This window comes from Felis catus, chromosome F2 (genome assembly GCF_018350175.1).
Source record: "Felis catus isolate Fca126 chromosome F2, F.catus_Fca126_mat1.0, whole genome shotgun sequence".
Taxonomy (NCBI): Eukaryota; Metazoa; Chordata; class Mammalia; order Carnivora; family Felidae; genus Felis; species Felis catus.
The window spans coordinates 48447486-48473091 of record NC_058385.1 but is presented as its reverse complement, the minus strand read 5'-3'; the positions used below and the strand labels follow the sequence as shown (position 1 = coordinate 48473091).

At 46.7% G+C, this 25606-nt stretch overlaps 1 protein-coding gene and 1 long non-coding RNA gene across 3 annotated transcripts; both read left to right on the top strand.

The window, feature by feature from the left end:
* Positions 1–982: 982 nt before the first annotated feature.
* LOC109496147 lies at positions 983–11481 on the top strand. The gene is made up of 3 exons (XR_006592357.1): positions 983–4883; positions 8737–8863; positions 11052–11481. It is a non-coding gene; the product is annotated as an uncharacterized LOC109496147 (long non-coding RNA).
* A 5271-nt stretch (positions 11482–16752) lies between these two features.
* On the top strand, positions 16753–23319 carry KLF10 (Kruppel like factor 10). 2 transcript variants are annotated; one of them, XM_004000029.6, is made up of 4 exons: positions 16753–16929; positions 19992–20225; positions 20328–21240; positions 21721–23319. In XM_004000029.6, exons 1-4 carry the CDS (start codon positions 16894–16896, stop codon positions 21978–21980), a joined length of 1443 nt encoding a protein of 480 aa, XP_004000078.2. In that variant the 5' UTR covers positions 16753–16893; the 3' UTR covers positions 21981–23319. The 2 variants fall into 2 exon arrangements, with proteins under 2 accessions (XP_004000078.2, XP_006943395.2); XM_006943333.5 differs by lacking the exon at positions 16753–16929 and adding an exon at positions 18656–19018.
* The last annotated feature ends 2287 nt before the right edge of the window (positions 23320–25606 follow it).

The window sequence follows — 25606 nt, the reverse complement described above, 5'->3', positions numbered from 1 at the left end:
AGTGTTTGGAAAATAATGACTCCCAGGCCCCACCCAAGAGGTGCCAAAGCAGGATCTTTAAACTCAGGGATCCGTATTTGAACTCCCTGGGCGCAGTTCGTGAGCACCCAGGCCTGGGAACTACTGCTCTCAACGGGACTCAAATCTCCAGCTCTTCGAGAGCACTGGATCCCAGCCTTCAGGAGTGGCCACATCCTCCCACAGCCCCGGGCCAGGTGGGGAGGCAGAGGCAGGTGAGGCACAGAAAGCAGTGTGCCTGGGCTCCCGCCTACTGACCAGCTGGGTGACCCCTTTTGGTTTTAAAAAGTGTTTATTTAATAGAAGTTAGATCATAGTATTAGTAATTAGGTTATTAATAATCATTTAGCATGGATATATTAATTATTAATATATAGTAATTATATCGATATAATAATATTGGTAGATTGGCAGATTATTGTAGATCATAGTATTGGTGGTTAGATTATTATGCTTATTGGTTATTAGTGTGTTAGTTGTTATTGATGTGTATATATTAGATAATTAATGTAATTTGAATATTAATCATTATTAGATTATTAATATATGCCGAAACGCATTTAATGGTATGCTTTTTTCCTTTTTTCTCCCCAATCTTTTATTGTGAGAAAACACACATAAAATTTACCATCTGAACCTTTTTTTTTTTTTAACGTTTATTTATTTCTGAGACAGAGAACGACAGAGCATGAACGGGGGGTGGTCAGAGAGAGAGAGAGAGACACAGAATACGAAACAGGCTCCAGGCTCTGAGCTGTCAGCACAGAGCCCGACGCGGGGCTCGAACTCACGGACCGCGAGATCATGACCTGAGCCGAAGTCGGCCGCTTAACCGACTGAGCCACCCAGGCGCCCCTGAACCATTTTTAAAAAACGTGTGTTTATTTTGTGAGAGAGAGAGAGAGAGAGAGAGAGAGAGAGAGAGCACACATGAGTGGGGCAGAGGGGGGAGGCGCAGAGAGAAAGAAAGAGACAATCCCAAGGGAGAGGCTCTCAGCACAGAGCCTGATGGGGCTTGATCTCACCAACCGTGAGATTCTGCAAACACTTTTACAAGTCATTTATTGGCCTGTGTTTAACCTTTACTTAATAGGTCCTAAGTCACTTTATTAATTGATGCCCAGTGCCAGAAAAAGCTCTGGTTCTAAGTTTACAGCCTACTGAAAACAATGATTGAGATGTGTACACACAGGAGGAAGATTCTCACCACAGTTCAGGTGATAAGATGCTTCAAATATATGAGAGGCATCCACACGGCAAAGGAATTCTATTTGTCTGGGGGAGGAAGCCCACCGTGGCAGAACTGGGATTAGTGGGGATGGGAGCTTCAGGAAGGAAGACATCCATTTGGCACAAGGAAAAACTTTTGAACAATTATGATTATTTTCAAAGAAAAATAAAAGCAAAGTGCTGTTGAAGCTGCTGTCAGCACCCGAACACTGAAGTATTGAATCAGGGGATGGAAGTGTCACCAGTCAGGATGCTGAGATGGGTCCGAGCTGAGGTCAGAGGAGGTCCCACCCAGGTCTAGGACCCTGTGATGGTGTGGGCTAGAAAGCTCTCTACCTTATCTGGACGGACTTATCTTCTGTGGAGGGCCCGGGGAAATGTTTTTCAGACCAGATTAAGGAGAAAGGATTTCTTACCTCTGAAGACCTGTTCCAGAATATTCCCAGTTGTTTCAACAGGTAGTTACCAAAATAGAGCGTGCATGTGAACTTATTTACAAAATGGAGGGGGCATTATGCACCTCAGTCACAGGGCTGCTGTAAATACCAAATGAGCAAATATGGGAAGGTGCTCGAAAGGGAGCCTCGGCTCAATAAGTGTTAGAGATTATTATTAGCATTATAATGCATAAAAACTAGACGGGCAGTTTCTTTCTCAGGACACAGTTATTAAACAGCTAGAGAAATTACTAGAAAGAGGGGCGCCTGGCAGGCACAGTTGGTAGAGCATGTGACTCTTGACCTTGGGGTCGTGAGTTCAAGTTCCACATTGGGTGTAAAGCCTACTTAAATAAAAATTTTAAAAGGCCTCCTTCCAGAAATTACTAAACTCTATGAAAATTGTCAGCGGTAGAGTAGGGGGAGGTAAGTTGTTGAGTTTAGAAACCAAAAGTTGGTTAACATCTCCGCTTCTCTAAGTACAGAAATAGTGACATTGCCTAATTCCATATCGGCACAAATTACAATAACTTATGTTATTGTGATTATGTAACTTATGTATCGTTCAAATAGCATATACTTTACAGCATACAGTTTCCTCTTTTGTGTATATATGGGGATATATGGGGTAAGTATTTATATGTATATTTATAATTATTCAAGTCTCCATTATCCAATTCCTTGAAGTTAGGGAACTGAGTAGTGAAAATATTTTTTAATAAACAAATCACTTATAACATTGGTCCCTACTAAAACATTTCTCAGCTAACACTCCTGTCTTACCAAGTAGGTCTGTGTGAGTCAATCTCTTGCTATTTAAAAAAGTTAGGAAATATAATATAGTAAAACTGCCAAACTTGCGAAAGACGCAGGATTTCATGAAGTTGCCAAAATAATATTGGAGAATTGCTTGCATCTCAAGCAAAGACATCGGTAAATGAAGGTGTGGGATGTTTACACCAGTTTACAATTGAGAAGCCACTCTGAGAAAGGTGTGCCATGTAAGCCCTTCAGAAGCAAACGATTTAATATCAAAGGATAAAGAGAAGCTTTAGGAAAAATTGATAAATTCTTAAATATATTGCAAAAGCAACAAACAAAACCCCAAACCTGGCCTCTTCTGTGCTAGTGCTTTAAAAGCCAAGGAAAGTGAAAGATGTTATAGTATACAATTTTGTCAGGAAATGTATGCTGAGAAAAGTAACGTATAATTCATTCTTTGAGAATTAGTGCACATTTTCAGTTATAACCTAGATTTGTTACACCTAAGAAAGCATGTTTTAATATCACTCAGTTTCATTTTTCAGTATGAATTTCCAGTCAAGCTCCCCCCACCCCATTACCAAACCATGATTCTCTTATTAAGTGGGTTCATATTAAATGTCCTTGCCTGGCAGCAATTATCCCCAGATATGGCAAGAGAAAGAGAGGGAGTGTGAGTGAGCACTAGAGACCTTTCTCAGTAGTCGCCTAATTCTTCAGCTAAGTAGCAATGTGAGACAAACAGACCCACTGTCCTTTCTTTAAAGTCTTGTGCCATGGAGGGAGAAAGATATTTCCTCTTACTAGCGAAAGCCCTAGAAAGTTATCTGGGTTCTTTTCCCAGACTTTCACTGGAAGAGTTTGTAGGGTGACATTCAAATCAGATACTTCAAGGCACCTCAGAGTTTGAACCTCAACTTGACTCTGAATCGCTGCTTGACTGTGTTCTTAGAACTTCAAACCTAGAAAACCATTTTACAAAATGGTCCCTGAGGGTCAAAATTGTGTTGCTTTTGGTCAAATACGTTTGGAATCGATCCCCCCATTTCATAGGTAAGAAAACTAAAGAGATTGCGGACATGTGACTTTCCCCAGACTACACTTGCTATTAATGGCTCAATTAGAATCAAGACCCAAGTCCCCTGAATATAGAGCTGTGATTCTCAACCTCGGTTGCACATTGGAATCACCTGAGAGCTTTTAAAACTACTGATGTCTGGGTGTCATCCCCAGAAACTCTGACTTAATTCGTCTTGAGTACGGCTGAACTGGGGATTTTAAAGAGCTCCCAGGTGATTCTAACATGCAGCCAAGGTTGAGGTCCTGATCTTTCCTAATTTTTGCTCGTGCAAAAGGACCTATGTCACTTAGCACCAGTCTTTCACAACCTTCCACTTTTCTCTCCCAATTAATCCTAGTTCTTCTCTAGTGTTGTCATATCCCAATAATTATCAAAGCCTAATGCTTGAAAGGTGGGCTGTGTGACCACAGAGCAGTGGGCACCTAGTCGCCTCACTTTCTTACACTGGACAGATGTTGAATTTCAAAGCCGAATGTAGCACAGAACCAATGCCACCCTAGCAGCAGCCGTATACCCAAATTTAAGTTTAAATATTCTGCATATGCTCAGGCTTTGGATTCTCTCCTGGAGCAACAGGCAGCAGAAACTAACCACCCAAGTCCTAGCAAACAGCAATGACTTTTGGAGGTGAGAACTGTGGACTGCTGTGATAATGGGAGCATGACCAGGCGCTGGACCAACCCGCTTCACTACCTAATTGCTCTGCCCTCAGCTGTGAGACGGCCTTTACATACCCCCCCTTAGTTGCGTGCGTAAAAATGAGTGTTGGATCCCACCACAAGAGGAGCCGTGGTGAAAAAAGCAGACCTAAAAAATTAAATCTCTTTTTGAGAAAAGTGATCAGTACAAGGAGACAAGCCTATTCCCGAAGCCCAAGCCCTTGCGGTGCTGGGCTTCAGGCCCACGTGGCTCATAAGGGTATGCAAGCTCCACCTCCAAAGGCCTTCACGGCCAGTCTCTCAGATCTCTCGAGAAGCTCTGACCCCGCCTCCTGGAGAATGAATCAATCAGGACAGGCCCACTGCGGTCCGCAGTAGGCTGGGGGATTCCCATGATGCTCTGTAACAATAACCTGTTGCTTAGGAGGTGGGTTCCGGCAGCTACTTCCGGTTCCCGCCACTCCGAAAGCGGAAGTGCAGGCTTTCCAGCGAACCGCCAACCAGACAAATTCCGACCCACTGGCCCTGTGCACCCCGGAGCTGACTGCACGTGCAGAAAGTAGCTTCCGCTTCTCTGAAAGATGTACGGGCCCACTGAGGAATACCCACTCCTTGCCTGCGTGGGCTTTCACCCGCAGTTTCAAGCGATTTGGGTTTCCATCCCAAACCATAGGACTCCGGCAGTTCGTCTTAACGGTATTCAAACTCTGTTTTAGTTTTATCCAGTGCATTTCTGGAGCATCCATTCCACAGTTTCTTGAAGGATAGCAAAGTAGAGATGGTACTTTAATGCCTCAGGACACAAGAACTTGAGCAACACTCTCCTTATCATGTACTAAATCTGTGGCTTATTCTAGAATAATAATACGAAGCGTAATACAAACTATTACCAATTACAGTTTTGAATTAGGTGCGGAAGCTAATTAGAGGCCAAATTGCTCCATCTTTTGGCTTAGGGGCCCAGGGAAGCCCTTTCTCAGAGCTTATTAGGGAGGTGCCCCTTATGTGATCACTTCTGGGCAGTGGACACAGGCAAATAAAGTTCCGACCCTCCCTGAGTTTATAGTCTAATGGAAAACAGAGATGTTTGAATTATAGATAACTGTGCTGTGTGATATGTCTGCAGGAGAAAGACGCACGATTAAATGACTTCCTTACTTAAAAAATAAAATAAAAATAAAATCGGGGCACCTGGCTGGCTCAGTCAGGGGAGCATCTGACTCTTTATGTCAGGGTTGTGAGTTCCAGCCCCAAGTAGGCACGGAACCTACTTAAAAGTAAGTAAATAAAATAAAAAATAAAATAAATGACTTCCTAAGGTTCTCTGTCAAATCGGTGGTGTCACCAAACCTCAGGAAAGCAAACCCCCTGACTTAACGTACCCTGACACATCTTTGGCTGAAGTTGGCCACATCACTTTGGGGCCCAGACCCTGCCTGCTAGGGACCACTCGAAGGTGAATGTAGCAAGAAGCTTTGATGAAAAGAATTTGCAGCCAAGATGACAGTAAAGAGGGTATGTTGTGATCTGTTGTGAGGTAACAGTGAAGAACACGGCACCTGAAATGGGGAGCTAATTTTGGGTTAGGTCGTGTGGGGCTGGATTGTAAAGCCTTTATACATGTGGTAGAGTTTTAGGGGGGTTTGTGTGCTTTTATCTTTATTTTTAATTTTTTTAATGTTTATTTATTTATTTTTGAGACAAAGAGAGAGAGAGAGCATGAATGGGGGAGGGTCAGGGAGAGAGGGACACACAGAATCTGAAGCAGGCTCGAGGCTCCGAGCTCTCAGCACAGAGCCCGACGCAGGGCTCGAACTCACGGACCGTGAGATCGTGACCTGAGCCGAAGTCGGACGCTTAACCGACTGAGCCACCCAGGCCCCCCGTGTGCTTTTATCTTTTTGGCCTTTACCCCAGGTGAAGAAATTTGCAAAAACTCAATTTTTAAGCAATTCGCCATTAACCTACGCAAGATTCTTCCCTATTTTTTCTTTTCAGTTCCAAACCCTGATTCTATTTTTCTTTGCTCCCGTAGCACCCACTCTAATATGTTTAATATATCTTTATATGGGCATGCATGCCTTCTTACAAAAGGTGTATTATTTTTATGCCAATGTGTCTTTACAGAAAGGATAATGTGCTCTGATGATAACGTGTTCTGTTTCCTATATTTTTTCCCTTAATGCTAGGTTTTAAGATCCATCAACGTTGTTAATGTGCATCTGGTTGACACTTCTGGATTTAGTTTTCAACAGCGCACATCTGCCATATTTTACTCACCCCCTTCTCTATGATGAGCATCTAAACTGCTTCCAACATTCAGCTACCCTGTAAACATCCTTGAGTCTGCAGGAGAATTTCCTACGAATATATGTATTCTAGCACTTTCCCACAGATCATAAGGCATGCGCCTGCTGGAGTTCGACAACTGCCAGATGACCTTCCTGAGTGGTGGTGGTACCAGTTGAGACTCCCTCCAGCAGTGCCCCAGAGTTCCATCTTCTGTATTCTCACCTGCACCGTTTTCTCCCTTCTGACATTGACCATTCTTACACATGCAAAGGCAGAGCTCAGGTAGATGCAGTAGGTCATAGGGAGCTGGCGAAAGCTCTTCACCTGTGGGCACCGTGAGAAAGGGGCTGCTTTAGAAGAATTGTGCAGGAACGGATCTGACTTGCAAAACCAAAAGATGCAATATATATATGTATTCTCTGAGAGGTTTGGGAGATGTTTAGCGTGACAAATAAAAACTATTTTGTACATACACTTCCTTTTTTGTTCAAATGCCCTCTTCGGTATTTGCTCCTTCTTCCCATGTTTGGTTAGTTGGTGCTGATTTGGTCTGAAATGTGGTTTGACTTGGCCGTGGCCGGTCTCTGCCATGGCTGGTCGCAGGAGGCGGGGAAGAGGCAGAGCTGTGAGATCAGAGTGTCCTGCTGAGCAGAAGCCTGGCCTCACTTGGTGAGCTCTGTCTCCCTCCCTGTCTTCAGCTGTCATTCCCCTTGAGGGTTGGGTGGAATATTACAGTGACAATAAATAGTAACAATGAACATTTGTAGAGTACTGGCTCCTCAGAATGTGATCTTCAGACTGGCAGCTTAGGCATCACCCGGGACACGGTTAGAGATTTGGAATCTTGGGGGCCACCTCAGGCCCACCGAATCAGAATCTGCCTTTGGCAAGATCGCCAGTGGGTTCTGTGCACATTAGCACTGCTTCAGTCTTTGCCAAACATTTTCACATAGATTGTCTCATCTAAACTCTTCCCAACACCCCTGATTTCCTTGGGCATAGTTGTTACGTACCTCCCCTGTTACAGTTGAAGAAACTGAGGCTTGGCAGGTGAAAGGGACTAGCCCAAGAGTATCAGAAGAGCCCAGGGCAAACAGATTTTCAGACTCTGCCACTGCATCTCAAGGTCATACTTTATTTATAGCCCCCCTCTCCCCATGCCCATTTTCCCTCAGTCCAAAAGGAAACCACCCAGGAAGAGCTCATTTCAGAGCCAAAAGAAAGTGGAGTGGAGGTGAAGCCTCCCGGTCTCCTCAGGGATGTAAACGGCCACTGAGACCAAGAAGCACTCCCTGCTGTGCAGCCTTGATCCCCCTCCTGCTGCCCTGCAGCTTTGAGCTAAGAGGGGCAGCCTGATCTCACCGAGTGTGAAGTAGGTGGAGATATTAGTGGGTCCCTCCCTTGAGCAAAGTCTACCAGGTTCCATTTTCCTTCTTAAAAGCAAGCCAAGCAAGGGTTACTTAATCTGGGGTTCCCCAGATCCCCAAAGCATTTGTGGGTACAGTTCAGGAGTCTGGGAACTTAGCATTATCTCCACCCTAACTAAAGGAAACAAACCCACAGTAGCATCAGCAGGACCTGTGACTTTGTAACTAATAGAAATCACAGCTATTCCCATACTGAGTTGCAACTGTTGCACATCTCGAAATCTTGTTCCAGCTCTTCTTGACTCCAGTACTTTAGGTATTGGACCCACACTAGATCCCGTTGTTGAATATGTTCAGAAAAGGGCACTATATTGCTAAATTTCAACTTTATTTGTTGATATTTTGATAACTATCAATATAATAGTTTCCTTTGTAATTTTACAAATTTCATCTACGAACTTGAAAATATCGTTCTGAGAAGGAACTCATAGGCTTTACTAAACTGTAAAAGGACTATGTCCAACTTTGGAAACCATCACATCCCCAGGCTGTTTTTGGTTGGTTTGGGTCACCCCCTATATTTGTTTTATGTCTTTTTTTTTTTTTTTTTTTTTTTTTTTTGTCAGCAACATAGCACGTAAAACCAAAGTGGCCTATATGTTTGTCTTCAGGGGTGAAACAAAGGATTTCCTGAGAAGATTGCACTCCATTGCATAGCCAGGCTTGATGGGAGTGAGGGCTGAAGAACTCCAAGGGAGACCATTTATGACCCTTCTGTTATTCGAGAAGATCTTCTCAACATTCAGAAGATTTCAGTTAAAAATGCATGCCACTTGTTGGACAGAGGGACCATTAACTATAGCTTTCCTTGGTCACTTACCTTTCTGCAGGTTTGTGTCATGATCTCAGTTATAATTCACAAAGAAGCTGGAAGATGTTTGGCCTTTGAAAAGGAACACCCCTCTCTTCATACCCATGACATTAACCAAGATTACCAAGATTCTGAAGTCTGAAAAGGTAAGTTAGTGACTGCACTATCCAGAGAAAATGGAGGCTCAGACTTTTATGTAAGCTGTAAGAATTCTACCTTGATAATTATCGATGCACAGAGAGATGTCCATGATAAAATTTAAAAAAAAACAGGTTACAAAATAGCACATTTTACTCTGTAGAGAGAGGGGAAAGTGAGAGGGCAGGGCAGAGAAAAAGAGTCTGAAAAAATATATATACATTAATAATGTTAATTCTGGGGAGTGGAATTATAGGAGATTTTCATCTTTTATTCCTTTTTGTATTTTTCCTTTGTATGATCAGCATGTACTACTTTTGTTTTTAAAAAAAGGCAGTAAGCCTATTTTCACTTTGTAAAAATCAAAATGTTTAACAATTATAGTTTACTGCTAGTTGGAAACTTGCAGAGTCACTTAACCACGTAACTAGCTTCATACCTCTTGGGAAGATAAAAAAAAGAGCAGAATGGAAAGTGGGAAAAAATTTAATTGTGTACAAAAAATTCTAACATAACGTGCTATGCTATACCATGGACTTTGTATAGTGGGTCAAATCAAGTCCCCCATATTCTCAGTGAACCAGGCAGCAACTGGTACATAGCAGGCCCTCCATCTAAGTGAACTCCCTTCCTTCCTGTCTTCCTGTTACATGTTCATTTCCAGTGCAGAGTGCTCAGTACAGTGCTTGGAAGGTCGGGGGGTTATTTTTCTTCCAGATCTACATACTTCCCATTTTCCCAAGTTATTTCTTACTCTAATTGTTCTTCCTTTCCTAGTTCATCGGTTCTCCTAGTCCTCCTTCCTGGGGTTTTCTCCCAGCTGCTTGAGATATTTTTTTTTTTTTTTTTATAAGATGAATATTTTGAAAACTGGCTGTCACTCCAGAGCTGATACAATCACACACCCACTGTTTCAGTTATTTCTTGTGGCATGGCAAACCCACCCAAACCCAGGGACAGTCCTGTATGCAGAGTTGGGGGGCGGGGTAGTGCCTACCTGGTGGAGGGGAGGCAGGAAACGCTACGTGGGTTGCCCTTTCATTTATCGTTCCTAATTCTGTGGGTCAGGAATTCGAGGAGAACTCCTCTCTGCTCCAGGCTGGGTCACCTGGGCCCGTGTGACTGGTGCTGGAGGGCCCTGGGTGGGTCTGCTCATGCATCTGGAGTCTTGGGCCTGGCTGTCAGTTGGGGTGCCTTGGTTTCCACCTCCTCCATTCAAATGTTCTCTCATTTTTCAGTAGTTCAACCCAAATGCCTCTGCCAAATGGCTGGTTTCTAAGAGGGTGAAAATGGAAACTCCCAAGTCTTCTTAAGACCTAGGCACAAGTGGTACCTGGGTGGCTCAGTCAGTTAAGCGTTCGACTCTTGATTTCAGCTCCGGTCGTCACCTCATGGTTCTTGAGATCAAGCCCCAGGTTGGGCTTTGCACTGTGGAGCCTGCTTGGGATTCTCTCTCCCCCTTTCTCTGCCCCTCCCATGCGCTCACTTGCTCTCTCTCTCTCTCTCTCTCTCTCTCTCAAAATAAATAAATAAATGTTTTAAAAAATTATTACAAAAAATAAAAAGACCTAGGCACCAAGTCCTACCATACCACCCCCGATTTTGTTGGTTATAGTGAGTCACAGAGCCAGCCCCCATTCAAGGGGGCTATTAATGCAGGAATGGCAAAGTCACACTGGAAAAGGTTACATGGAGTGAAACGGGTTGTTGTGTCCATCTTAGAAACAATCCACTCAACACCAAGAATTCAAGATTTTATTATTATTTATTATTTTATTTTTTAAAGAAATCTCCATACCCAACGTGGGGCTTGAACTCAACCACCCCAAGATGAAGAGTTGCATGCTTTTCCTACTGGCCAGCCAGGTGCCCGTGAATTCAAGATTAAAAAAAAATTTTTTTTAATGAGCTTAAAACCCATGGTAATTGGTATGATGAAAATAACAAATACTATTCACTAGTCAGTAGGGATGTTTTTCCTAATCTGTGTGACACTTTCACTTCCTGAATCATCCCTTACTTGCCTCTCATGTCCACTTTATGTCATATTAGGCTGGGTATGTAAGAGAAGTCCTCGCCATGTTCCCCTTCGCCACGATTTCACCACATGGCCGTTCTCTCTCAGTCTCCTTCCTGAGCCCATAGTTCCCAAGAGACCCAACCTCAGTTCTCTTATCTCTTGTTTACCCTTCCTAGGGGATTGCATCTACTCCTCTGGCTTCAACTATCACCTATACCCTGATTACTCCCAGATTTTAATCTCTGGCCCAGATCTTTATCTCCTGGGCTCCAGACCTGAAATTTCAGCTGCCTCCTGGGCATCTCTATTTGGAAGTCCCACAGGTAATCTTATCTTTATAGGTCCTAAATCAAATTTGGCATTTTATTTCTCTACACCAAAACCTGCTGCCTCCCTATGGCCCCTACCTTGGGCAATTGGGTCTTGTTTCATCCAGTGAATCAAGCCAGAACCTGGCAGCCTTCCTCCACATCTCTCTTTCTCATGCCTCCATCCAATGAATTGCCAAATTCTGTTGTTTCTTGGTATTTCTTCCTTCCTTCCTTCCTTTCTTCCTTCCTTTCTTTCTTCCTTCCTTCCTTCCTTCCTTCCTTCCTTCCTTCCTTCCTTCCTTCCTTTCTTTCTTTCTTTCTTTCTTTCTTTCTTTCTTTCTTTCTTTTTCTTTCTTTTTCTCTTTCTTTCTTTCTTTCTTTCTTTCTTTCTTTCTTTCTTTCTTTCTTTCTTTCTTTCTTTCTTTCTTTCTTTCTGAGACAGAGAGAGACAGAGCATGAGCAGGGGAGGGGCAGAGAGAGAGGGAGACACAGAATCTGAAGCAGGCTCCAGGCTCTGAGCAGTCAGCACAGAGCCCAATGCAGGGCTTGAACCATAAACTGTGAGATCATGACCTGAGCCGAAGTCGGACGCTTAACCAACTGAGCCACCCAGGTGCCCCTCTTGGTATTTCTATTCCATTCTTTCCATGCCTGCCACCATTTCCTTAGTTTAGGCCAGCATCATCTTTGTTGCCTACATTACTGAAAAAGCCTTCTCACTGGCGTTAGACCCCACTTCTCTGGCCCATTCTCCATAATGAGCCCAAATGGGCTTTCTATACCATCATTCCTTGCTAAAATCTCTCAGTAGATCCCTATTGTCTTCAGGATAAAAGTTCTACTTCCACATTCCTTAGCCCTGTTGTGCAAAGGCCCTTTATGTTTGGGGCTACTTCCCTTAACACCCTAAGCTCCCCACCCTACCTCTCAAATCTGTGATCCAGACAGTTTAGAACATCCTGAATGCCCAGCGGTCTGTCTACTCTCTACCTCCACCCCTGCTCTCCTCTAGCTTAGCGATCAGCTGAGGGAAGCCTTCCCTGACCTCTTCCTTGGCCCTCCTGGGACACTGTGCACACCCCTCTCCTGGCATTAGCCACACTCTATAATAATGGCTGCCTCTCCTGCTTACTCCTCCCACTGTCCTGGAAGCCCCTTTGACTTGGTTTTAGTGTTATTCCCCAGTGTTCAGCTAGTGCCTGGCATATGGTAGGGCAACAGATGAATGGTGAGGATACCCACTGACTTTAAGGAGCAATGAGAAGATGGCTGTCGGTTACAATATGCTCTAATTCCATAACTAAACTGAGGGATCTTTACATGTCAGCCCCCCTGCCACTTCCTTCATTATTCTGATGGAAGGGGAAACGAGCACCATCAGCAAGAAGGGTCAGCATCTACCTGAGGTACCGCTCACTACCGCCCAGGACTTTTTTTCAGTCATACCCAAGATGACAGTTTTCCATGCGTGGTCCTACACCGATGGAAGCCAAGGGTGAGGTAAAGAAGGATCTATACTTCTGTCCTCGGTGTTTGTCCACATTCTGTCTGTAACTCCATTGGGTCTTCAGAGACAACCTACAATTCTATTTCCTCCGTTAAAAGTCTTGAGTGCCCAGGGGCGCCCGGGTGTCTCGGGCTGGTTAAGCGGCTGACTTCGGCTCAGGTCACGATCTCACGGTTGGTGGGTTTGAGCCCCGTATCAGGCTCTGGTGCTGACAGCTCGGAGCCTGGAGCCTGATTCAGATTCTGTGTCTCCCTCTCTCTGCCCCTCCCTCGTTCACACTCTGTCTCTCTCTCTCTCAAAAATAAATAAACATTAAAAAAGTTTTTTGTTTTTTTTTTTTTTAATCTTGAGTGCCTAATACAGAACAGACACTGGACCAGAAAGATTATGACATGGCTGCCATCTTGAAGGAGGTGTTGTAAGATACTTCTTGCAATAAGATGTGATATGTGCTCCACTCCCAGCATGGAGTGTGGACCAAATGCTATGGGAACAGAGAACAATGGATTCATCTTGAAATTACCAAAGAAGGCTTCAACAAGGTGGCTGTACAGCAAAGGAAGCCAGAGGAGCCCTTCAAAGATAAAAATGTACATTTCTTCCAAGACACCATGGCTCCTGTTACACTTTGAGGAAAATCTGTACTTCACACTGTGGCCTGTAAATTCCTCCTAGTCTGACTGCTCCTGCTCACTCTCCAACCCTGTCCCCCCACACCCCACTTTCCCCAGCACCCTCTACATCTCCAGCCACACTGTATCACCAAGTGAGCTCCTTCCTGGTAGAACACTGTCATAGCTGTGTCTTCTACTCAGGCACATTCTCCATGAATCTGCCTATCCTATCGTTAGTTTTCAGCTTAAGAGTCCCTTCCTCAAAGCAAGATTCTTTTTTAATTTTTCTTAATGTTTATTTATTTTTGAAGGAGGGGGAGACAGAATGTGAGCAGGGAAAGAGGGAGACACAGAATCCGAAGCAGGCTCCAGGCTCTGAGCTGTCAGCACAGAGCCCAATGCGGGGCTCGAACCCACAAACCATGAGATCATGATCTTAGCCAAAGTCAGTGGCTTAACCAACTGAGCTACCCAGGCGCCCCAAAAGCAAGATTCTCTTAGCTCCTAAACCAAATCACAATCATAGGCACAATCATATTATCATATCACCCTGTCGTAATTCTACGCATTAGTTAGCTTCACCATCATAAGTGATTGCATTATATATATATATATATATAGAGAGAGAGAGAGAGAGACAGAGACCGAGAGAGATGGAGACAGACTTGTCTTTGCCTTCCCATCCAAGCTTTCTGAGAGCAGAGACCTGGACTGGTTCCTTGCTATTGTTCTGGTACCTAGGACACATAGTAGGTGCTCAGCAAATACTTGTTGAACAGATTGGGTAAATGAGCAACACAATGTTTGCTAAATGAGGACTGTGGCTTAGAGATGTGGAATTGTACACATTGAAGAACAACAAGTCATTTGCCCTGGCTTTGGGCAAGGGTATGTGTAGATAGGAGAGGAGTTGGAAGGGTGGGGAGGGGAGTTGGGGGCAGACTATACTACTCTGAATGGAATAGCTTCTTGTCTCCTAGACAACAGGAGCCAAGGACCATTTTTAAGTAGGGAGTGTCATGATTGGATCGTGACTTTCAAAACACCACTGTTGTGGCAGTATGGAGAGTTTGGGCACTAGAAATCAACTGGGATGGGGTTGGAGGTTGGATGGGGAGACTGCAGATTATTCAATCCAAGGGAGAGTTGATGGCAACAATTAAAGGAGAGAAATGAAAAATGAGGAAAGAGAGACGTTTCTGAGGCAAAACTTTCGCGATCTGGGGCCCAACTGGATCTAGGACTTTGGGGGAGGAGGTGAAGGCTGGATGGGAGATGATGAACCTATACAGGAAGGAGCAGAAATGACTTTAGTTTTGGTAATGTTGAGTCTGAGGTGCCTGGGGAACATCTTTCTCTGAATCTCTAGGAATTGTGCCACCACCACACTGTTCCTCCTACCCCTTTTCTCTTTTCTTTCCTGTTTTGAATCACTCCCACAAGCCATGAATGCTCCCTGCTTCTCAGCGTGCTAGGGCATCAGGCCAGCAGGCCCCACATTCCTGAAGAAAGGACTGGATTCAGACCTGGAGGGCTGGCTGTGGCCACCTGAGGGGGCGGATCCCTGACAGGAAGGAAGGCTGGCCTGTGGAGGGGGCGGATCCCTGACAGGAAGGAAGGCTGGCCTGCTGGTTGGGCGCCGAGGGGAGCTTCCCCTAATGCAGCAGGTGCCCTGGGCCAGCTGCTCCAACCCCTCCAGCTCAGATCAACAGGATGGGACAGCCCTGGCGGAAGGAAGCCTACAGGAAGGGACACCCGTGCAGACAGAGTGGAGGCAGGGAGTGGAAGGGAGATAGGAAGAGCTGCCTGGGCTGCTGAGCTGGCCCCCCTCCAGCTGATTAAGGAGGGGCAGTGACAAGAGGCCATTCAATCCCTGGCCCTGGTCAACTGTATTATTACTACTGTTGTTGGCTACCCTGGATCTTAGATATACCAGAAGGAACCACTAGAAGATGTTCATGGATTTAACAGTTTCTAAAATAATTAATTCCCTTCTATGCTCATTCTGTGGTTATTGGGAAAGGACGGACACTTAAATTAGCCTTTCAGTTACACGGAGAGGTGAGACAGCTTGAGGGAGGGGCCGTGATTTTTGCCACGTGTTCAGCCCGTCCAAAGGAGATAAAATCTTTGGCTTGCTTTAAGCCGGGTTATCACTGCCCAACTCTCCAACAACAGCTGCTGTGAACGGGACCAAACGGCCAAAAGAGGGCAAACTGGGAACGAAAGCAAAGTCACGGGCTCCCCATCTGGAGGCCCTAGCCCGCCTCGGAGCCCTGGGGGTCGGAGGTGGGGTAGTCGGAGAGAGGAGGGCCGGTGGTGCTTTGGAGGGGCGGGTGTGTCTTTGACTAGGCGGGCTTCCCCGCAGCAACCCCGCCCCGAGGCGTGCTCCGACCTGCGCTGGGTGACCCTAGGAGACCCCTCCCCACAAGCCGTTTCCCGGCAGGGCGTTTCCGGAGGCCTGGGCCCGGGGTGGTGGGGTCTACCTTTGAAACAGCTTGTAGACTGCAATTTAAACTTTACAACGAGCTCAAAACTCGATTCTCCAACCGAGCGTCGGCTCCGGAGAAGGATAAAAACTCGGGTCTACAGCCCCTCATCACCCCATTGGTCCAGTCCTCAGGGCTTCCTGCAGTCCCCACACCATTCTCCCAGCTGCCTGGAGGAAGGATGGGCGGGGCGGACGGGGCGGGTACTGCTGCCAGCGACGCAGATGGGGAGGGCGAGCCCGCGCCGGCGGCGGGGGGCGTGGGCGGGGGGCGCAGGAGCAGGTGTCGGCTCTGCGGCCGGGTTCCCCTCCCTCCTCACCCCTCCCCGCTTCGGTGCTCCCCACGGCTCAGCTAGGCAAAACCCAGTAAATGCTCGAGAAATGCAGCTCAGTCGGTCAGCGGGCTCTGCTTTCTTGCCAGACGCCTAAGGACGGCGCTTCCAAATGCAAATCTCTTGGCTCGGGCCCCTTGGCTAGCAGCCGCTGCCTCCCCCGCCCGGCTGCCCGGCGTCCCGCCCACCCCGTGGCGGGCCGAGATGGGGCCCCGAGCAGAGGGGACGGGGCGGAGCGGGCATCCCTCCCCACCTCCCACGTGGGGCCGGCCCTCCGCAGTGCCTGGGCGCGCCGCTGCCGCGCCTCCGGGTTAGGCCCCCGCCCGCGGCACCGCCCCCTAGGCCGGGGCCGAGGACCGCTGTTGGGGGGGTGGGCGAGGGATGGGAGGGTGTCACTGAGTCAGGTGGCGGCGGGAGTTCCCTCGGGCCGGGCCGAGGGAACACGCTGCCGGGGATTGTGTACACGCTCCACTGACACAAGCTTCACGCTGCCGGGCAGCCGCTGATCACGCGTGGCCCCGGGAGCCCATTGGCCGGCGCCTCACACACCTTTGCCGCTGATTGGCCGTCCTCAGGCTCCGCCCCCGCCCCCGCCCGCGGCGCGGGGCAGGCGGAGAGGCTACCTGAATGGGGAGGGGGCAGACGGCGCGGAGCGCGGCGGCGGCGGCGGGAGCGACGTCGAGTGTCTCCGGGCGCCCGTCTGTGGCCAAGCAGCGTAGCAGCGTAGCAGCCAGTCAGCTCGCCGCCGGCAGCCAGGCAGCCAACCATGCTCAACTTCGGCGCTTCTCTCCAGCAGGCTTCGGTAAGTCACCTGGGGATGCCCCTGTCCTTCCTCTCCTTGCTGCGTCTCAGGGGCCAGCCGGGGCGCCAACCCCGAGCCCTTGACATCAGCGGCGCCCGAAGACGGGGGTGCAGCGGGGTCGTGGAGGAAAAAGGGGCTTTCTTCCTGCAAACTGGGCATTGGTGAGAGCGTGTGTGTCGCGGAGTGGGTCAGGAGAGGCGAACGGGGCTCTAGAGACGAAGGGAGAGGTGTATAATGAGGAGGGGAAGGGGCAGCTCCGCAGGGAGACTTGAGGTGGGCGAGAGGGAGGATGGCTGGAGGAGCGCGAAGAGTGAGGAGGGGGCTGCTGCCCTGGCAGCGAGGACTGGGGAAGGTGTAGAGGGGAGGGGGGGACAAGGGGTCTACCCTGCACCTGGCACCCGAGAGAGATGCCGCCGTCTGGATCAGGAATGCGACCCAGGGCGGGAGGGGGCTTCTGGCGAGCATTTGAGGGGCGGGGTGTCCACTGGCGAGGCGAGGGGGCTGCCCCTCTCAGGGGTCTGAGCCGAGCCTTGCAGGACGGGGGCTGCTCAGCAGACAGCCGGGTGCTGGGGGAGGGGGCGCCCGGCGTGGGCGCGGGGGAATGGCACGTGGGCCCCGGACCGCCGAGGGGAGACGAGGCGCCGGCAGGGGACTCCCCATCCCTGGCGGGAGCAAGTGGCCACCTATTGAGGGCCCCCTGGAAGGGGGGGGTAGGGAGCCGCCTTGGGGATGCGAGGGTGGAAAGCGGGAGCCTGCCGTGGGGCGGGGGACGTGGGCGGGGGGAGTCGGGGCCGCGAGACGCGGGGGCCGCGTGTCGAGGCGGGAGCCGCGGGCCGTGCGTCTGGAGCCGGAGCCCGTGGGGGCTGCACGTCTGGGAACCTGTGGAGACTCGGCGGGCGGAGGCCGGAGCTGCCGGAAACCGCGGGGAGGGGGCGCCGCGTCTGCGGGAAAGACGGGGTGGTCTGAGGTCCCGTGGGCGGCGTGGGCGGGAAGCGCCGAGGGCTCGGCCGGATCCCCGGGGGCTGCGGCCGGGAGGAGGGAGGGGGCTGGGTTTCCGCGGGGACACGGCTCCTCCTCCGGCAGCTGAGGCGGAGGCCGGGGGTGGGCCGGGAGCGGGTGCGCCCAGGGAGCTTCTCGTCCCCGAGTGACCCAGCCCCGGCCTCCGCCAGGGGCGGCAGAGAGGCCCAGCCCTGCTGTCGGTTCCTAAGGGAACGGCGGCTCTCCGGGAGCGGGGAGGGGCGGGCACTCCCGGAGCCGGCGCCCGCGGCCCCGCCCCTCCCCGCGGGCTGGGGCGCGCACTGCCGGGCGGTTGGCGGCGGCGCCCGCGGCCCCTCCCCCGGGCCGGCGCGAGGGCGGGGGCCCGCGGGCTCAGGAAGTAGGTGAAAGGTGACGGCGCGGCAATTCCCAGTTCACGTTTCCTGCGCCGCCCGGAGCAGCCGCCGATCACGCTTTGTTCACATGCCTCGCCCCCACCTCCCCCGCGCCCCCGCCCTTCGCGGCCCAGCCAATCCGGGCCTGGGCCGCCGGGCAGGCTGGCCAATGGCGGGGGCAGGGGCGCGGGGACGTGCGAGCGGCGAGGAATGTTCCCAGTGACTCACCCGCGAGCCTCATTGAGGTTAGGGCGGCCCCATCCGTCTGTCCCCGCCAGCGAGGATCTCCCCCGCCGTCCGCCCCCGCCCTTCGTCTGCCTCCCCCGCCCGCGCCTCCACCCGCTCTTCCCTTTCCTGCCTTGCGCCCCACTCCCTTTCCTCCCCTCCCCGCTTCTCTTCCTGCCCTTCCCAGCTCACGCTCCCCTTCCTTGCTTGCCTGCCTTTTCTCCTTTTTCTTTGCTTTGGCGTCTTGAGGCTTTTAGACATACGTGCGCTGTCCATTGCAGCTTACATAAAGGGGCGCGCGATTATGCAATAGCGTTGTTGGTGAAATCTCCAGAGCAGTGGCTCCTTTTCTAAGGTTATCAACACGAAGGGTTTATGTATTTTTTAAAACTAGCGTCGAGAGTAGTACTTTGTAAAGAATGCTTTTCGGTATTTTTGCACAATTTCTACTTCAACCAAAAGAATGGCATCACATTAATGGAAAATGGAAGCTGGTGGGTAGTGCCATTTTTTTTTTTTAAGTGCTGTTTAAGGAACTTTAATATGAAACATTAAACACTTGATAGAGGGAGCTGTACAAATGGCAAGCATGCACTATCATTCTTGTCATCTGGCAGTTATTTTAAAAAATTTAAAAAATGTTTGGACTATCGCAGACTCACCAAGCAGTTTTTACAAATTCTGGGTGGAAGATTACATTTTGATTGTCCATTTTTTAGTATCGCATTAGCTGGTCATAGCTATGCATGGCAAGCCATTGTTTAAATCTAGTGAAAGGGAACACAAATATGAAGAACTTGAAGCCTAAATATGGCTTTGGGATTTTTCCACATATTTCACTTTATTCCTCTCTACCGTAGATAATCAAGCTATGAAAGGTATTTTACCTTTAAAATAACCTAATGTAGTAATTTTAAAAAGACACTGAAGATTTCTATTCTGTTGATTTTATCCTAACGTGCCAAGTGACTTTCAAAAGATGAGACCCATATCGACAGACCTGAGTTCTGTCCACTACACTTTGCCTTTTCCCCACTACCAGTTGTGGGGAACTGGTACCTCAAAAGGCCTCATACCTCACCTGCAGTATTGAAAAAACTTTTGCATAACCTTCCCTTAGTTATTTATTTCATTTGATCTCAGTTGCAGATGGCTGTTCTGGGAAGAATATAATTTTTCTAAATCAAGTTCATACACGCATTGTTGGATCATACATGCATTGTTATCTTTGGCCTTGGTCTCCTTAATGGTAATATGCTTCTCTTCTACCTTGCAGGGATATCTGTGTTCAACCCTAAGTATTAGAGAAAGAATGAGGAAAATTTTATTTTGAGTAGGGGTGAGAGAAAAAATTATTTCGCAAACTTGGAAATTTGTGCAATTGTAAAGGAAAAATTGTACGTTGCTTTGCGTGTTATTTGGAGGACAAAAATATGGTTATGAGCATTTGATCTTTTGTTCTTATAGGAAGAAAGGATGGAAATGATTTCTGAAAGATCGAAAGAGAGTGTGTATTCCTGGAACAAAACCGCAGAAAAGAGTGATTTTGAAGCTGTAGAAGCACTTATGTCAATGAGCTGCAGTTGGAAGTCTGATTTTAAGAAATACACTGAAAACAGACCTGTTACTCCAGTATCCGATATGTCGGAGGAAGAGAATCTACTCCCGAGTACACCTGACTTTCATACGATCCCAGCATTTGTAAGTTTTGTTTTTAATACGAGACTGCAGATGGTCTAATTTTTTATAATTTACGTAACGAACTTAATTTCTCATGCCGATTTCTGTGTATTTCTTTTCTAGTGTTTGACTCCACCTTACAGCCCTTCTGACTTTGAACCCTCTCAAGTGTCAAATTTGATGGCATCAGCGCCATCTACCGGACACTTCAAATCATTCTCAGATCCTGCCAAGCCTCACATTGCTGCACCTTTCAAAGAGGAAGAGAAGAGCCCAGCACCTGCCCCCAAACTCCCCAAGGCTCAGGCAACAAGTGTGATCCGTCATACAGCTGATGCCCAGCTGTGTAACCACAGATCTTGCCCAGTGAAAGCAGCCAGCATCCTCAACTATCAGGACAATTCTTTTCGAAGAAGAACCCACCTGAACGTTGAGGCTGCAAGAAAAAACATACCCTGTGCAGCTGTGTCACCAAACAGATCCAAACGTGAGAGAAACACGGCGGCAGATGTTAATGAGAAAGCAAGTCCTGCACTTTATGACTTTTCTGTGCCTTCCTCAGAGACAGTCATCTGTAGACCTCAGCCCGCCCCTGTGTCCCCACAGCAGAAGTCGGTGCTGGTCTCCCCACCTGCAGTGTCAACAGGGGGAGTGCCACCTATGCCGGTCATCTGTCAGATGGTTCCCCTCCCTGCAAACAACCCTGTTGTGACAACAGTTGTTCCTAGCACTCCACCCAGTCAGCCACCAGCTGTGTGCCCACCTGTCGTGTTCATGGGCACTCAGGTGCCCAAAGGCGCTGTCATGTTTGTCGTTCCCCAGCCTGTTGTTCAGAACCCAAAGCCTCCGGTGGTGAGCCCAAATGGCACCAGACTCTCCCCCATCGCCCCCGCTCCAGGGTTTTCCCCTTCCACAGCAAAAGTCACTCCTCAGATTGACTCATCCAGGATACGAAGTCACATCTGTAGCCACCCAGGATGTGGCAAGACGTACTTTAAGAGCTCTCATCTGAAGGCCCACATGAGAACACACACAGGTACCAACCATTTCTTATTCGTGTCTTTGAGATTTAGTTGAATGTTTTTTGGCCATGATCACAGGTACAAGCCAGGCATGTTAAAGAAGAACTTGCCTTATTAGCCAGTTCAGTGGGGGATATTTACAGGTTTCTCAAAGATTTCATCAAGGTGTTTGTTTTAATTTCTCAAACGATGATTCTTTATGTGTCTGAGTAGTTACTTTAATAAAGTATCTCTAAAGCCGTTGTACCATAGTTGAAGTCAGAAAACCTTTTTGTGTTTGGCATTTATAAAGGGAAGATTCCTATAAATGTGATTGAGTGAAAGTTGGAAATCTATGTAGCATTCAGTTAACAGTTGATTCATTTAGTAGCTTTTATTTTAAAGAGCATCTCTTAAGATATTTTAAAATGTATGTCTTTGGATATAATTAGATCTGCAATTTATAGTGACTTGATGAATGCATAGTGACGATGATCTGAATTTCTTTGTCTCAGGAGAAAAGCCTTTTAGCTGTAGCTGGAAAGGTTGTGAAAGGAGGTTTGCCCGTTCCGATGAACTGTCCAGACACCGGCGAACCCACACAGGTGAGAAGAAATTTGCTTGTCCCATGTGTGACCGACGGTTCATGAGGAGCGACCATTTGACCAAGCATGCCCGGCGCCATCTGTCCGCCAAGAAGCTACCAAACTGGCAGATGGAAGTGAGCAAGTTAAACGACATGGCCTTACCTCCAACCCCTGCCCCCACGCAGTGACCGCTCAGAAGGTGAGAATCCGAAGTAACTTTGGTCACAGCCAGGAGCCAGCGGTGATGTAAAAATGCTTCCACTGCAAGTCTGTGGCCCTCCGGTGCGGCGGAACGCAGAAGCCCCACAGCCTGAGGAGAAGCCTCAGCCCTGGGCTGGAGGACAAGAAGTGCTGCAGCCACAAGCAGGTCACAGAGTGGCAGGATTCATTTCTTATCACATAAGAGCGATGAGAAAGCTTTTATTCCTTTAAATATTTTTTGAAGGTTTCAGATGAGGTCAACACAGGTAGCACAGATTTTGAATTGGTGTGCACAATTTATTACTTCGTTTTCACCGTTTGTACTTGAGACCAACTTTTCAATGTGATTCTTCTAAAGCACTGGTTTCAAGAATAGAGACTGGAAATAAACATTATGGTACGGAGATGGAGATGGAAAATTGATTTGTATTACAAACTTTGGCATCTTTTCCTAGTTACCTTGTTTACTATTCCTAGTCTTTCCAGTCAATTTCGTGGATGTAGTTGTGAAATATGATCTAGAACTAGCATTTTTATACTTGCTACCATTTGGAATTAAGCAGCTTGTATATTGCTAAAGAGGGCCCAAAGATTTGGAATCCTCAGTAATTTAATTGCTTTGAAGTATAGCTATAATTTTTTTGCATTTTTGTTTTGAAAGTTCAACAGATGACTATATCTAGGCATTTTATTATGCTTTGAGCTTTAGTTTGCCTGCAGTTTCTTGTGTAGATTTGAAAATTGTATACCAATGTGTTTTCTGTAGACTCTAAGATACATTGCACTTTGTTTAGAAAAAAAAATGGAAGATAAAAATATATATTGTAAAGAAGGGATACCAAGAATTTTAGATAACTCCTTGAAAAAGATGACTTATGTCATCAGTAAAGTACCCTTATATTATGAGGATATAATGTGTGCTTTATTGAATTAGAAAGTTAGTGACCATTATTCACATGGGCAAGTGTTGTCCTGTTAATTTATAGGAGTTTTTTTTTGGGGGGGGGAGTGGAATTAGGTGAATAGAAGTTGTTAAAACATTCACTTTTGTTAACAGTATTTCTGTTATATTCTGTTATATAGTGGATGATACATACAGTGGTAAAACAAAAGTAAATTGTTTAAAATCTACAGTGAAAAATGGCACTATATCTTTCCATTTAACATTTTTCTCTATTGGGTATTGATTTCTGACATCAAAACTTGGACCCTTGGAAAACAGGAATTTTCTTTTAATAATAAAAAAACTTTGTGATTTACAATTTGCACAATATTTCTTTTGTTGTACTTTATATCTTGTTTACAATAAAAATTTCCTTTGGTATATTTACTTGGTTGATGGCATTTGTTGAAAACCGTTCTCACTCTAAACATGACATTGATCACTTACGAGTGTATCCAAAGACTTAGTGTCTGCATTTTTCTAAGAGCTTCATTCAAATTTAGAACTGCAGGGGTGTATCTCTACTGTGAATCAAATTAGTATACAAAGTGAGGACTGGTATCCATATATTCACTGAGATAACTTACAAGCCTGCCCAGTTCAAGAAACCAACACATTTTAATCTTGAAACATTCTTGTACATTTTTATGATTTGGGATTGAGATATAGCTCTGGCTCTCAGCAAAACCTTAAGTAGCATTAAATTAAGGGGCATACCACGATGAATGATTACAAGCAATAAGACTGCTGTGGCAAATGAAAAGAATCCTGACCTGTTAAATGGAGAGTAAATTACCTCTGGAAGTTAGATTAGCTTAGGCCATTAAGTGAAACCTTAAATGCAATAAACATGCTGATACTTAAGCTGCATGAAAGGTAATACACCTGGCAGGAGAAACACTTGCTAGTCACTTGTCAGTGGAATTAGGAGCTGTAAATGCTAGTTGGGTGTATTGAGTATAATTTTGGAGGTTGCTATTTTAGTTGGCTCTGAAATCCCCTTGTCATGAGAGAACATTGTCCACAGTATCCAACTTAGCCATTGACCTAAAGTCTGGCTCACTGTTGAACACGCATGGTAAGGGGCAATGTGCTCACTTGGCACGAGTTATAAGACCAGCATCTCGGGTCATCTGTGCACCTGTTACGACTTATTTCTTGGAAACTTAACACCGTGTAAGTACAGCACAGCCGCTGGGGAGGGTATTGTTCTGCAGTCTCAGTGCTGGGACCTGGACCATCCTAATGGTTTCCTCATGATGGTAGGTCTCCAGAAGTGGGAGTAGAGGAAGGTAGCTGCCCTAGTGCCCACACCCTTGTGATGACATGGCCGGTGGAAATGTGCCACCCGTGGCTGTGTTCTTCCCAGTCCTAGCTGGCATCAGACTTTAACTTCAAAATTTTGTAAATCAAATCATTGGAACAGAGTAATGAATTTGAGTTGAATGTTCACGCAAACTGATGTTGGTGCAAAAGTTGCCCCCAGACAAGAACATTTGCAGCATGTAATGATAATTACGGTATTAGTGTAGCTTTAGCAGTAGTTTTGGCTGCTTCTTGTCTGACTTCTGTATAAGTTGGACTGTATGAAATTACTGATATTCAAGCTATTTTAATAGTTCATTCTTTTTAGATAATTTTAGACTTAGAGTTGCAAAAATAGAGTTCCCATTTACCTTTCATCCAGCTTCTGCTGGTAACATAGCCTTAGAACATCAAAACCAAGAAATTAAAATTTGCTTAATGTATGTTTATTTTGAGAGAGAGCACCAGCGAACAAGCGGGGGAGGGGCCGAGAGAGCGGGAACAATCCCAAGCAGACTCCGTGCCTGTCAGCGCAGAGCCCCACGTGGGGCTTTGAACTCACAAACCGTGAGATCATGACCCGAGCCAAAATCAAGAGTCGGATGCTCAGCTGAGCCACCCAGGAGCCCAAAAGTAAGACATTGACCTTGCTACAATACTTACTAAAGTTTAGAACCTGTTTGGGTTTCACTAGTGTTTCTACCAGTGTCTTTTTTTTTTTTTCTACCAATGTCTTTTTTTTTTTTCTATCAGAGAACCTAATCCAGGATCTCAAACATTTACTTGTCATATCCAATTTTTTCCAATCTATGCTCACTCATTTTGTCTTCTCTCATCTCTTCGAATAGTCCTTCTTGGTTATTTTGTAGAATGACCCTCACTTTGGGTTTGTCTGATGTTTTTTCATGACTAGATGAGGTTATGTGTTAATTGGGAAGATACCACAGAGTGTTAATGTCTTCACTGCATCATAGGAAATACATGATGTCTGTATTACTGGTGATGCTAAGCTTGATCACTTAGCTTAGTGATGTCCGCTAGAATTTTCCGATGTAAATTATTTTTCTCCTTATAATTATTAACTATTTGGGGAGATATACTTTAACATGGATAACCTGTTTCTGCTTAAACTTTTGCCCACTCAGTATGCTTACATAGATCTTGCATATGGCAGTTATTACTGTGATATGCTAATAGCGATTTCATATTTTCTTCATTATTAATTGGAATTCTGGGGAAAAGAGTTGTTGCTTCCCCCCATTTATGTATTCATTTATTTATGTCACTGTGGAATTAGGGATATTTATGTCATTCTTTATGTTCCAACTTTGACCCTTGTTAGTTCTCTCACTATTCAACCATTTT

Excerpts from the sequence above, each read along its gene's own strand:
- KLF10 (XM_006943333.5), top strand. The coding sequence starts at position 18,944 with ATGCTTTTCGGTATTTTTGCACAATTTCTACTTCAACCAAAAGAATGG. Across the intron at positions 20,226-20,327 it reads TTCATACGATCCCAGCATTT|TGTTTGACTCCACCTTACAG; the intron begins GTAAGTTTTGTT and ends TTTCTTTTCTAG. Across the intron at positions 21,241-21,720 it reads CCACATGAGAACACACACAG|GAGAAAAGCCTTTTAGCTGT; the intron begins GTACCAACCATT and ends TCTTTGTCTCAG.